General features: G+C 29.5%; 1 protein-coding gene across 2 annotated transcripts; it reads right to left on the bottom strand.

The window, feature by feature from the left end:
- Positions 1 to 162: 162 nt before the first annotated feature.
- Positions 163 to 2,187, bottom strand: LOC102626300 (putative GATA transcription factor 22). Of its 2 annotated transcripts, none has more exons than XM_006475863.4 (3): positions 1,831 to 2,187; positions 942 to 1,331; positions 163 to 714 (listed from the first exon to the last, which is right to left on the bottom strand). In XM_006475863.4, the coding sequence occupies exons 1-3, from the start codon at positions 2,023 to 2,025 to the stop codon at positions 361 to 363; spliced, it is 939 nt and encodes a 312-aa protein (XP_006475926.2). In that variant the 5' UTR covers positions 2,026 to 2,187; the 3' UTR covers positions 163 to 360. The 2 variants fall into 2 exon arrangements, with proteins under 2 accessions (XP_006475926.2, XP_006475925.2); XM_006475862.4 differs by having other exon boundaries at positions 1,825 to 2,185.
- Positions 2,188 to 12,554: the final 10,367 nt, after the last annotated feature.

Raw genomic sequence — 12,554 nt, forward strand, 5'->3', positions numbered from 1 at the left:
CATTAAACTCGCGATTGAAAGTTTGAACCCCTAGATTAGGTTTGAATCAAAAGATTTTAAAAGTGTTTAAACACTTTAGTTTGGCTATGGAAGCACATCCGCTGACACTAATACCAAACCGATCCTTTGAAATATTATAGTAAGCGCAAGACAGCGGAGAAATAATAGAAGAGACATAATTATTATTAATTGGATTATCGGGAGATGAAACTCTTGTAAAGCAAACCCGCATTTTGGTTTGCAACATTCTGATCAAAGAAAAGATTCCTCTTTCTTATCTCTCTAGACACGCTCACATGCATATAATTGAAAAGGCAAAAATTCCTAATTGATATGTCAAGAAATGGAAATCGTGAAATTCTAACTGTGGATAAAACCACAAGATAGTTCCATTAGCAGGATAGCAGCCTCTTCCACGTCTTGCGGAAACACTTGTTTAAGAGCCGAATTTTTGCTCAAAGCTATTGCAAAATCTTTGAAACAAAGCTTTCTTTGGCTCTGGTACTGATGAGTAGGATCAGGATCAAGAATCCTGTACTGTTTCTTGTTCTGAGACACATGACTTGTGCGCGGTTTCTTATCCTTGATCTGCAACTTAATCTTCGCAAATGGAGAACCGCCGGTAGCCGCAATCGTGCCAGTTTCAACTGCTGCGGCTGCTTGCATAGCCCTTCTTGCCTTCCTCTGCCGAATACCACACGCGTTGCATAGCGACTGCACCAACATGTATATAATATATATATTGATGTTACTTTCATGCACTATCATATTATTGGTATACAGACATGAAGAGTTTGTAGATTAAGGCCAATGAAGTGGCCTAACAGATTATTGAAGGGTCAAAAGGGCGTTCTAGAATCTCAATAACAATGTCCAAAGCTGGAAAAAAGACAGTACTGGGAGAATGGGGAGAATCAATCAAACAGTACTAATGAATGAACCTTGGGACCACGAGGACCGCTTCTCCAAAGAGGTGTTGTGGTTGTGTTGCAATCTGAGCAGGCTCTCATGGTGTTGTTGCTGTTGCTGCTATTAAAAGAATTGACTTCGCTATTGTCATGCAGCTGATGATATTGAAGTTTTTGAGTTACTTTTACTGCTAATTCATGGGTTGCTGTGCTATTCGATGATGAGTTGATCATTTTATGCATTAGCCTTATCTTGGAGGACATCCATTTGCCCGATGATGATGAACCGTTTTCGCTTGTAGTTCCTTCTCCCACTTCCCTTTTACGAATGGGAAGTTTGTTATTTGTTATATTATTCATCTTCTTTGTTTGAATTGAAGAAGATGAAAATACTTGAAGATTGCTTGATCCACTATGATCAACCTGAGATCAAGTTATTAAGAGATTGTGTATTAATTAGACTGAAAAAACAACTTATTAACACATGCCACACATAAAAGAACATATAAAAGAAATAATCACTTCCTGATCATGGAAATATGGAAACAAAATCAAAAGCTAATTATACTTATGAATTTGCAATGAACGATCAGATTAATAAAGGCTGATCAGAGATCATAAACAGGTATATTATGACGATATATAATCATTTAACACACACACACACACACACACACACACACCGATCATGTGCAATATATACCAGCTATGATCATGGCATAATGGATATCGAGAAATCAAACAGCTGGATAATTGTTAATAAATACTAACAATTCTTGGATTTTCAATGATTAACGGATCAACTAAAGATGAAGGCACAAGATCAAAATTAAGATATTATATAAAAGCACATACAAAAGAATTTAACCAGAAAACTGAAATAATATACTTTTGAGTAAATTAATAAATCACGTACTCTTGCCTTTTGATCGTGTTGTTGTGATTCTTCCATTATAATCATTCTTTGGTCTTGAAAATTAGTCCAAGATACAGAAGAAGAAGCAGCTCGATTATGTGATGAAGAGTGTAAAAGGTGCAAATGTTGATCATCTTTTTGCTCCTCCGCAAGTTGAAAAGGATCAGAGTCATGCGGTGGGTTCAAATGCACTGGAGTCATGAATGGCGAGAGAGAGATGGCCGTTGTTGTTTGTCCAGCAAAGATGGGGCAATATGGGAGCTAGGGATAGGGCAAAAGAGAAGCTAAATGGTAGCAGTAAAGGAAAAGGGTAAGAAAGAGGTCTGAAAGACATTCACGTGACTTCATGTAATAGCCCAAATAAAACAAGTAAGACAAGACAAACTAAAAGGAGGTGCAGAATGCTACTACTCAACCTCCGTATGACAAAAACACCCCTATCTGCAGTGCCCTATATTATTTTACCTCTCATATTACACCGGTTTCCGAGTAATTTCATCACATATCAATTCTTTTGTTTCTTGATGCATTTAAGTTGTTGTGCCCTACTCATCACATGCCTCTATTTGTCCTTTGAGTTACAGATCAAAAGCCCATTAAATGCGCTCCAAAGTTTTACCTCAAAATATTAGTGAGCAATTCTTCTGTATGTTGCACATACAACTAATCAATAGAATGACAGTATCTGTACATTTCTTAGTTTTGTGTATATATTTTGATAAATTCTATTGGCTGATGGCACGTTCGTGAGTACGAAAGTTTTCCCAGAATTAAATATAGTACGGCATGTAGTTAAGATAGTAAGAGAGCTACGCTTCTTGCTTGTTCGCTGGCATAAATAAGATAATTCATATACCATGCATGAAAGATGTTTAGAAAAATGGAGAGGGATTTCAATCTTCAGAGGAGAGATGGGTGTAGATCATTTGCATGCAGGGGATCATGGTGTGCTTATTATAGTCTTTTCCAAAACACATCGATTGCTTGAGCGCAGGATAGGGGCAGTGACAGATTAGTCCCCACAACTTTTGAATCAACCCCTTGAATTCCCTTTTACCGATTACTGTACCCTCGATCGCAAAATAAACAGTAAGCCATATGTCACTTTCATTTCTATGATCTGTCATTTTGATTTCTCCCCCTTTGTTTTGCCCAGAGATAAGATCAAGTGACAAAATAACAACAGAAAATAAAAGGTCTCCATGGAGCCACGTATATATTTGTGTATAAATGACATAATTATGGTCATGCTTTCGCTTCATATATGTGTAACAGGTTCCTACACAAGCTAGCTAGCGGCTTGATCAATATTTTAGTTTCAAGTTTATGTAACCTTGTCTCCTATGTTTTTCAAACTCAGTTTACTGCCTAGCTCACATGGCGAAGCAATGATTACTTGATATGCAGAAAATCGATAATTTGCTGTATTCTTTTAGTAGTTTGCTCACAAGACTGCACCGTTACTGCCCTGTTTTTGTTATTTCTTCTTATTATATACTCCAAAATAATAATAACAACACCGAATAAATACATATTTTTGGGCTCACCAAAATAGCTCACAATCAGATAAAAAATCGTTAAGACCTCCGAGGTTTGATTAAATTTATACTTATATTGGCTTCAAAATGGTTAAACAAATCTCTTTTTGGGTGAGATTTTTTTTTTTTGACAAATATTCTTAGGCTTTGCGCAATCATTTCTAAAACTAAAAGATTTACATATATAAGTACATTTAAGCAATTTCAAGCAAATCTTAAAGGTTTTGGCCGCTTCCTCTCCCCCACATCCACCATCAATCATTTATATATATAATCCTAATATGCATAGATGTGCTCTTTAGAATGAAAGTTATGCCAAATAATTGAAAAGGTCAAATATTTGAAATCTTAACCTCAGAATGCTAAATAATTAATAAGTGAATCACAATAATACTAGTACTCCTTGCATTGGCACCAACCTACGAGATTGCTTCGTGTGCCATGATCGTACTGATACCAAATTCATTAATATTTATATTGACAAGATAAATGTACATATTTTTTCAGAACGGCTAGGACGATCAACAATTTCTAAGATGAAGAAACATGCAACGTGTAAGATCTAAGAGTCATTCCCAGTGATGCTATTTGAGCTAAGATTAGATTATGACGCATTTCTTGATAGAGACATTGTCATTTGTCTATGATTTGCTTGCTTAACTAAGAAGGCCATGCGATTGAGCTAGACGGTACTGTCTTTGTTTGGCCAAAGTCTCCATCATAATATGCTGTCTCTCGCTGGATCTCATGCGCGCACCCCAAATTGACTGTACTATCTCTCTTTACGAGACAAAGATTCTCTCCTAATTTAATTATATTTAAACATAAGGAATTATTATCTTACATAACCACGTAAGATACATGATTCTTCCACAGCAGTTTGATGAAAATCCAACGGTTGTAAAAATATAAGATAATAAAATAATATTATTTACAGTTGGATTTTCATCCAACGGCTGTGAAAGAATCATATATCTTACATGATCATGTAAGATAACAAAAACCTTAAACATAATATGAGGTAGTGGAACAAGGTAAATTATTTTTTAAATACAAAGGAGTGAGTGGGTGCTGTCAAAATCAGGGGACGGCCTTATAATAAAAGCAAATATCAAGCATAATGGGTTCCCTCTACATGTGTAATCACACACCGTGATTTAGAGATTTTTATATATGAAATAAAATCAATTAAGGTAAAATTCGTGAGTATTCAGTCAATAGCATTACGTAAAGCTTAATCTATACCAACGTATTGAAAAATAAATAAAAAAATAGTTGTAGCCCAGTTGAGCTCCTTCCAAACATCCCCAGTAGCAGAAACAAATTGCCGGGTACATCAAAGTTTTGGTTATAATTTAGAAAGGGTAAAGTTCGATTCATCCTTCAAATAAAATGATAATCTTCAATTTATTCTCTATAAATAAAGGGTGCATTGATGAATGTTTTATTTGTCTTCTCATCAGTAAATAGGGAATAAATTATTATTTTTACATCTTTTAGAGTAAATTGAAGATTACAATTCTAAGTAGGGAATAAATTGAACTCCATTTAAAAAATGAAATAAATTAATAATCTACACAATCGATCAATTATATCAATTTTAATTCTAATCTTATCACTGACGTCTCTTGACCTTCTCCAATACTAAGGTTTCCTTAATAGAAAATTAAGTGAACTAGTTTACCAATGTAATGTATAAGGATTAAATTACCCATAAAATATTTGTGATTTTATGAAAATTTTTAAACTTCTAAAAGGCTTAATTGTATCACGTTATATCTATATAATTATTACACACCAATTAACCTAAAAAATACATATTTTTGATAATGATATCTCATGAAATATAATATATTGTTGAAAGCTTTTCAGTTTCATTTAAAAAAATATACTTATTATTCGTCATAATTAAATAATTAAATGATTATGATACAATAATACACATTTTTGTGAGTAATTTGGTTATTTTATGTTATAAGGTTAAATTAGTTAAATTAAATTTATTTTAAGACAACCTTAGCTGTCAATAAGATCAAATCAACAAATAGTATAAATGACCCAAAAAGGGGGGAAAAAACATGATTTTTCTGTAACTTTCTTTATATATATAGGGTCCGCCTTAGTTACATTTAACGTAATTTACTGCTGACCCGCAAATATCAATTTGCCCTCTATACTCTATATTATTTATAATTTATTCATAAGTATTATAAAATTTTTTGTATTGTAAAATTTAGTTGAGCCCTTTGTACTATATTTTATTTTATTGAAACCCTTAGAGTATCAATTCGCCCCCCTATAATTTTAAATTTTCAAAATACCCTCCATTTAATTAAAAAATATAATAATTATTAAATAGATTATAATGATAATTATAATAATTATTTTATTATAAATATAATTATAATTTTTAAATGGATTATTATTATTATTAACAACAACAAGAATAAAAAGTATTATAATTAATTAATCTATTAACAACAATTAATAATAATTTTTAGTTAAAATGTCAATACTAATTAACAATAATTACTATTAATAATTAATTTTTGAATAATAATAACAATAACAATAATTAAAATACAAAATAATAATTATAATAAAATTAATTAAAGATTTTATAGTAATTTATTACAATTTAACTCATTCCGATATTTATTCTAAGACAAAGTAAATATATAAATGGTAATACAGTTCATTCTCATTACGATTCATGCAATTCAAGTAAATAAATTATTCTGATCCAATTCTTCATTTTAATTCTAGCTATTCCAATTTATTTTTACTAAATGTACTATAAAATTGTAAATCACTTTATATTCAATTAGACCACTCTATATTATTTATAATTTTTTATAAGTATTATGAATTTTATAGTGCATTCACTAAACATAAATCAAAATTAACTGAAAACATAATGAGTTAGAATCGAAATATCTAGAATCTAAATGAGGAATTAGAATCAAAATAATTTATTTACTTGAACGGCAAGAATTATAATTAGAATGAGTTGTATTACCATTTATGTGTTTGTTTTGTCTTAAAATTAAAATTAGAATAAATTAAATTGTAAAAAATTAGTATAAAATCTTTCATTAATTTTTATCATAATTATTATTTTGTATTTTAATTATTGTTATTGTTATTCTAATTATTATTCAAAAATTAATTATTAATAGTAATTATTGTTAATTATTATTATTGTTAACATTTTAACTAAAAAATTAATAGATTAATTAATTATAATACTTTTTATTCTCGTTAATAATAATAATAATAATCCATTTAAAAATTATAATAATAATAATAATAATTTATTTAATAATTATTATATTTTTTAATTAAATGTAAGGTATTTTGGAAATTTAAAATTATGGGGAATAAATTAGTACTCTAAAAATTTTATTAAAATAAAATAGAGTATAAGGAGCTCAACAAAATTTTACAATACAAAAAATTTTATCTTATTTATAAATAATATAGAGTATAGAGGGCTGAATGATATTTTGTGAGTCAGCCGTGAGTTACATTAAATGTAACTTAGGCGACCATATATATATACACACACTCAAAGTAGAGATGGATAATGAGCTAGGAGGCCATGGCCCAGCTCCTGAAATTAAGGCCCATATGTACTCGTGGCCCAGCATGGCACGACCTACTTGACAAGTGTGCCGTACCTTGCCCAGAACAAGCACAACTGACCAAGACACGACCCAACACGGCCAATATTTGACTCTTTAATATATCTCACTAGTCCCTTTTTCAATTAACCCATTAAAAAGTTTAAACTAATTTTTATATTTCAACACAACCCATCAAATCCCAAATTTACTCTTATTATAGCTTTTATCTTTTTTCCAAGCACCACCATATAAAATTTATAAAATCTATTTTGAAAAAAAAAAACTCCCATAATCATTGTAATCTCTTTCTTTCTTTTTAAAAGTTGTCTATTGTTGTTATAACAACAAATAAAAAAAAAGATTGGATACTTTTTCATCATCCTCTATTGAGTATTATAAATTAATTTCTTCCATAATTACAAAAGTAAAGTATGCAATATTTGAGAATAGATAATAATTTAAAAAGTTAAAAGAATTAGAAAATATTAATAGAAATCATCATGTGAGTACACTTAAAAGCTATTTATCCTTTTAAGTCATTTCATATAAAAATAAAACAAGTATTAGCATAAAGTGATTAGTGAGGGTTGGTGAGATATAACGAATTGGTCAAATATCACAACTCTAAATTAGCCTTTCAAGGACCACCACTTTTACCATTAAGCCACATAAATCTAATAAGAATTTGGTGAAAATAATTATACATAACTGAAAAAATAATAATATTTTTCATATATTAACAACTTTTATGAAACAAAATAGAATTAAAAAGAAAACACAACAACGATAATAATAGAAAAATATTATAATAATGATTAATAATAAAATTTTATTTCATTTGCCTTGTGATAAACATTATTAGATTTAAAGTTGTTGAATGCAATTATAGTAGAGCAATATTTTGTATTATAAAATCAAGTTAATAAATTTGAAGGACAACAACAAATTTCAACTAAATTTAATCGAATAATGAACAGTTAACAAAAAGTAACTTTATGCTTAGCAATATAACTATTAAATCCAAGTGATTAATAAGTAATTTTATAAGTTATGAAATAGATTATTCAGTGGATAAACGTCACAACTGCACTTGAGATATAAATATTTAGATATTAGTTATGTCATAGAGTTTTATTCAAAAAAATTACACATAGGACATTAGTCGATAACTAAATTTTTATTCAATTGAAAAATAGAAAAATGCAAATGGATTAGGGATGGTAATGGGGTGGGGTGGGTGTGGGGAGACCTACACCATTCCCCACAACTTTTAAAAATTTCCCTTCCATTCCCCACCCTAGCCCCCAGCAAATTTAGTGGAGTGGGAATGGAAAATCTCATGTGGAGAATGATTTCTCCATCCCCACCCCATTCTCCATGTACTTATTTTATAATAGATATAGATAAATGATTTTAGTAAATTAAAGATTAAAGACTTAAGTAAAATCATTACCATATTATAAAAGTATTTAAATTATTTTTAAAACAATATCTTCAAATAATATATTAAAACCAAAATATGTTTGAAGAGAGCAATACCATGAGAGAAAAGAAAACATAATAATATTTTAGGATTAAATAAGAATTATAATGTAGCGTTTTCTTTTAGTTATAATTTATGTATATTTGGTAAAAATAAAAAGAAAATTTATTAACCAACATTGTAATTGACAAAGCAAAAATTATTGAAACAAAACTAAAAAATATCCATATATAATGGGGAGTGGGGTGGGGAGTACAAAACTAAACCCAACCTAATTAAGAATTTGAGAATTATTTTTCCCTATTCCTCATCTCATTCTCCAAAAATTATTTAAAATTCACTACATTTGGGGTGGAGCCCCATGCCCACGGAGGATTTTGCCATCCTTAAAATGGATTGAAAGTCATTAAATTCAATTACTTTAAAAGAACATATTGTATGTATAGAAACTTGATACAACTAATTCGTGAATTAAATTGAAATGTGACAAATGTTACTTATTGGATTGACAAGTTATTGAATTAAATAACATTAAAACAATACGTTGTAATATAATTCAATTATAATTAAAGCATTGTATCATATTTGAAGTTTAACAATGAATCAATTTAATTTTAATATGATGCGAACAAATTTACAAAAATATATCTAAAAAATAAAAATAAATTAAAACAACTCCCGTGCCTAATTGGTTGGCCCATTTTACCGCGTGCCCGTGTTGTGCCCAGTCTATGGGCCAAAAACATCAGCTCAGCCTAGGCCATCAATGGGCTATGCCACGGCCATGTGCCATACCGTAGCGGGTCATGCCTTGCCACGCCAGTGGGCCCGATGGGCTAGTCGAATGGCTCACGTTTCAATTGAAAAGCCACCAACTAGGGAAGAGCATCGTTTTTGTTAGAGTGCAGCTTTTAACACACCCTCTAAGTCTCTAACATTCTTATAATACCCCTTTTGGATGTTATTCTCTTGAACACCTTCAATGTAATTGATAGAATACAAGTTTATATATTAAAATTATCCATCTTCCCATAAAATGTTTACCCATAAGAAAATTATTTATTTTTAAATTGCATATAAATCCTAAAATAGTAAGTTTATCTTAAATATTTTTCTTGTTATAATCTAATTTCATCTCCAAAACTCTAGATTCTTGTAGTTTTCTCAGCAAAAAAAAAAAAAAAAATCGATTAAAAATTAATAATAATAAATTATGAAATGAGGTGGGTGTAAAAGGCTTGTTAAACAAAAAATTTATCTAATTGTTTAATTGAATTTCTAGTCAAAACAAAAAATAAATTAATTTGTATTAGGTTATTTCAGTAATTTTAATTTTTAAAAAATGAAGAGGAACTTTAAGGGGTGTCAAAATGCTACTCTTTTATTAGGAAAGACTAGGGATTGGGCCTTCTAGGAGCACCTATTATTAAGTCTCATTGCACGTACATTTCGGGGAGCAAATTTCTTTTATTTTCTCTCATTTTGGGAAAGAAAATAAAATTACCCTCTCACATTCCATTAACATACGCATATAAACCCCTTACCTAATGACCCATAAAAGGGGAGATGATGATTAATGAGTGTAAAAAAAAAATATTTTTATTTTTATTACTTTAAGGTTTCTTATTAGTTTTAACACTAAACTTTATATAGGCGCATATTGAGAAAGAAAGTTTGGAGAACCACATTACCCTTTTTTTTTCTTTTTGAAATGGGGAGAAAAACATTACTAATTACCAAAAATTGAAAATTATGTGTAACAATGGTTGGTGAGCATTAAGCAATGCCGTCTTTAGGCGTAAAGATGACAAATGGTGAATGCATAAAATGTAGGGACTTTCTTATCTTATCTTAGAAGCCCTAATTCTAGCACAATAAAAATCTTATTGGTAATGTCACCGAAGACATAATAGAGTGGATCAAATTAATCTCCAAATTCAGCAATTTAAGTAAAAATTCATATTGTAGGTTGCGATGGCACTTTTCCTTTTGATGTATGCATTGTTCTTTATCAAATGTAAATTAGTATAAGAATTTGTGTGTGTGTGTGTGGTCTTTCTCTAGTATGGGTGTACATAGAGTTAAGATTTTAACTCTTTTAAACTATATAGTTTTATAGTTCATTTACAAATAAGTTTATTAAACTCTACGATTTAAAAATGATGTATATACACACACTTCTATTTTTAATATTTTTATAAGAAGAATTGGTATTTTCAATACTGTTGAAAGCACCAGTTAATATTACTACAAACCCAACGGCGCAAAACGACTTTAATCCTTTAGCAGTTTAAACATTAATTAAGAATTTGAAAAAAAGAAGAAGAAACATCGTTTGTGGCTCATTCACAGTTTAATTAACACAGCATACCCAATAAATAGCTTATTTCTAGTCTTCACTTCTCATCAGAAAACTGGGCATTTAATATTACAATTATGCATCATTTATTGGTCCAATAACACAAGTTTCAATCAACCTCCTAGGTAGCAGACGCTTCACATTGTAGTACCCATATCTATCCAACACAGGCCTGGCTATAGGAGCCTCTTGTTGACATCAATAATTGAGTTCGGGCAGCAACAATTACTAATTTACTATTACTATCATTTTTCTTTTGTTGCTTTTTGGAAGTCTGAACGTGGCTCTTGCCTCTGGTCCTGTAGCCCCATAAATTTCATGAGGCAGAAGCCAAGAGCCCACTGGCTGCATCTGTCAGGTGGGTGAGTGTGTTTACTTGGTGATGTGGTCACGTCTCTCATAGCTTCTTAGGCACAAATTAGGTGGATGGGCATATAGTGAGCAGTATTGAGTAGCCGTGGGGTAGGTGCTATAGTAAACCAATACTATCAATTACCTCATTAGTTCTATTTAAAAAAAAGAAAGGGAAAAAAATCTCTTAGAAACGTAAACATATTAGCCGCGGCCTAAACTTTATTTCAATTATATGTTTCTCTTGCTGTAATTTCAAGCATATCTTTTGATTTATACCCTATATCTTTAGTCAAATGAAATTGTCAGTTTTCTATCTATCAAAATCAAGATATAGTATTTATTTCCTATTATTTTCATAATAGTTAATAATCCTATTGACAATATAATTTGAAAGTACTTTCAAATGCACTTTTATTCATATTTACTAAAAATTAAATAGATCATATAAATAGAAATTAAAATAAAAATTTGATACTAAATATAAGAAATATATATATATTTTGGCATGAATAAAAAATTAATGATAATATATTTTTTAGTACTTTTTTGTTTTTTTAAACATTTTTCTTATAGTAAGTATATATTTAATATTCCTTGGATAAATTATTAAGTAAATTACTCATTTAGCCCTCTTTTCCTTTAAATTTTTTGGTGTTATGGAGATTTTTAGATATTATAAAAATAATAAGAAGATAGTTGATATATAGTATAGGATAAATTGATCATCTCCCTTTATCAAATAAACAACTTGCAAAATATGTATTTATGTGGAAGTTGTTAATTTTATTTAGAAATATTTTTATTTAGAAAGTCATTACAAGATGTTTTACAAACTAAATTATCTAGCGCCCTCTATGCAGTAGTTATTTTATAAAAAGAGTTTAAAAAAACAATAAAATACTGTCTTCAATATAATCTTTTTTTTACCACTTCATAATTTGTAATATTTTAATTTTAATTATACCATTTCAAATAGAGGAAACAAATTATTACGAGGAACTTTGATTTAGATTCAGCACTAAGTGAAGCTTCCTGACGAGTTGTTTTAATATAATGATTGATAATTATTGGATAAACAATCATATACAATATTAAATCTTAATCATACACTACTATAAATACATGCATAAAAAAAAGATCATAAAAAAAAAATTAATATAACTCAACTCACCACTAGATTCATATTTAAGGAATTTAGATTCAATGCCTTGAATTTGGATTTAGTGTTCATCTTTTAATAATCTTTTGGCACCCGTACATTTATAACTATATATGATTAAAATTTGATTACTTTCTCAAAGATTAGCACAAAAATTAAATGAGCTAGCGCTCAATCAAAATCTCTTGTAAGATAACTGTTCATTTACAAG

This window comes from Citrus sinensis, chromosome 1, assembly GCF_022201045.2.
Source record: "Citrus sinensis cultivar Valencia sweet orange chromosome 1, DVS_A1.0, whole genome shotgun sequence".
Classification (NCBI taxonomy): domain Eukaryota; kingdom Viridiplantae; phylum Streptophyta; class Magnoliopsida; order Sapindales; family Rutaceae; genus Citrus; species Citrus sinensis.

Excerpts from the sequence above, each read along its gene's own strand:
- LOC102626300 (XM_006475862.4), bottom strand. The coding sequence starts at position 2,025 with ATGACTCCAGTGCATTTGAACCCACCGCATGACTCTGATCCTTTTCAA. Across the intron at positions 1,332-1,824 it reads AACACGATCAAAAGGCAAGA|GTTGATCATAGTGGATCAAG; the intron begins GTACGTGATTTA and ends ACTTGATCTCAG. Across the intron at positions 715-941 it reads GCGGTCCTCGTGGTCCCAAG|TCGCTATGCAACGCGTGTGG; the intron begins GTTCATTCATTA and ends ATGTTGGTGCAG.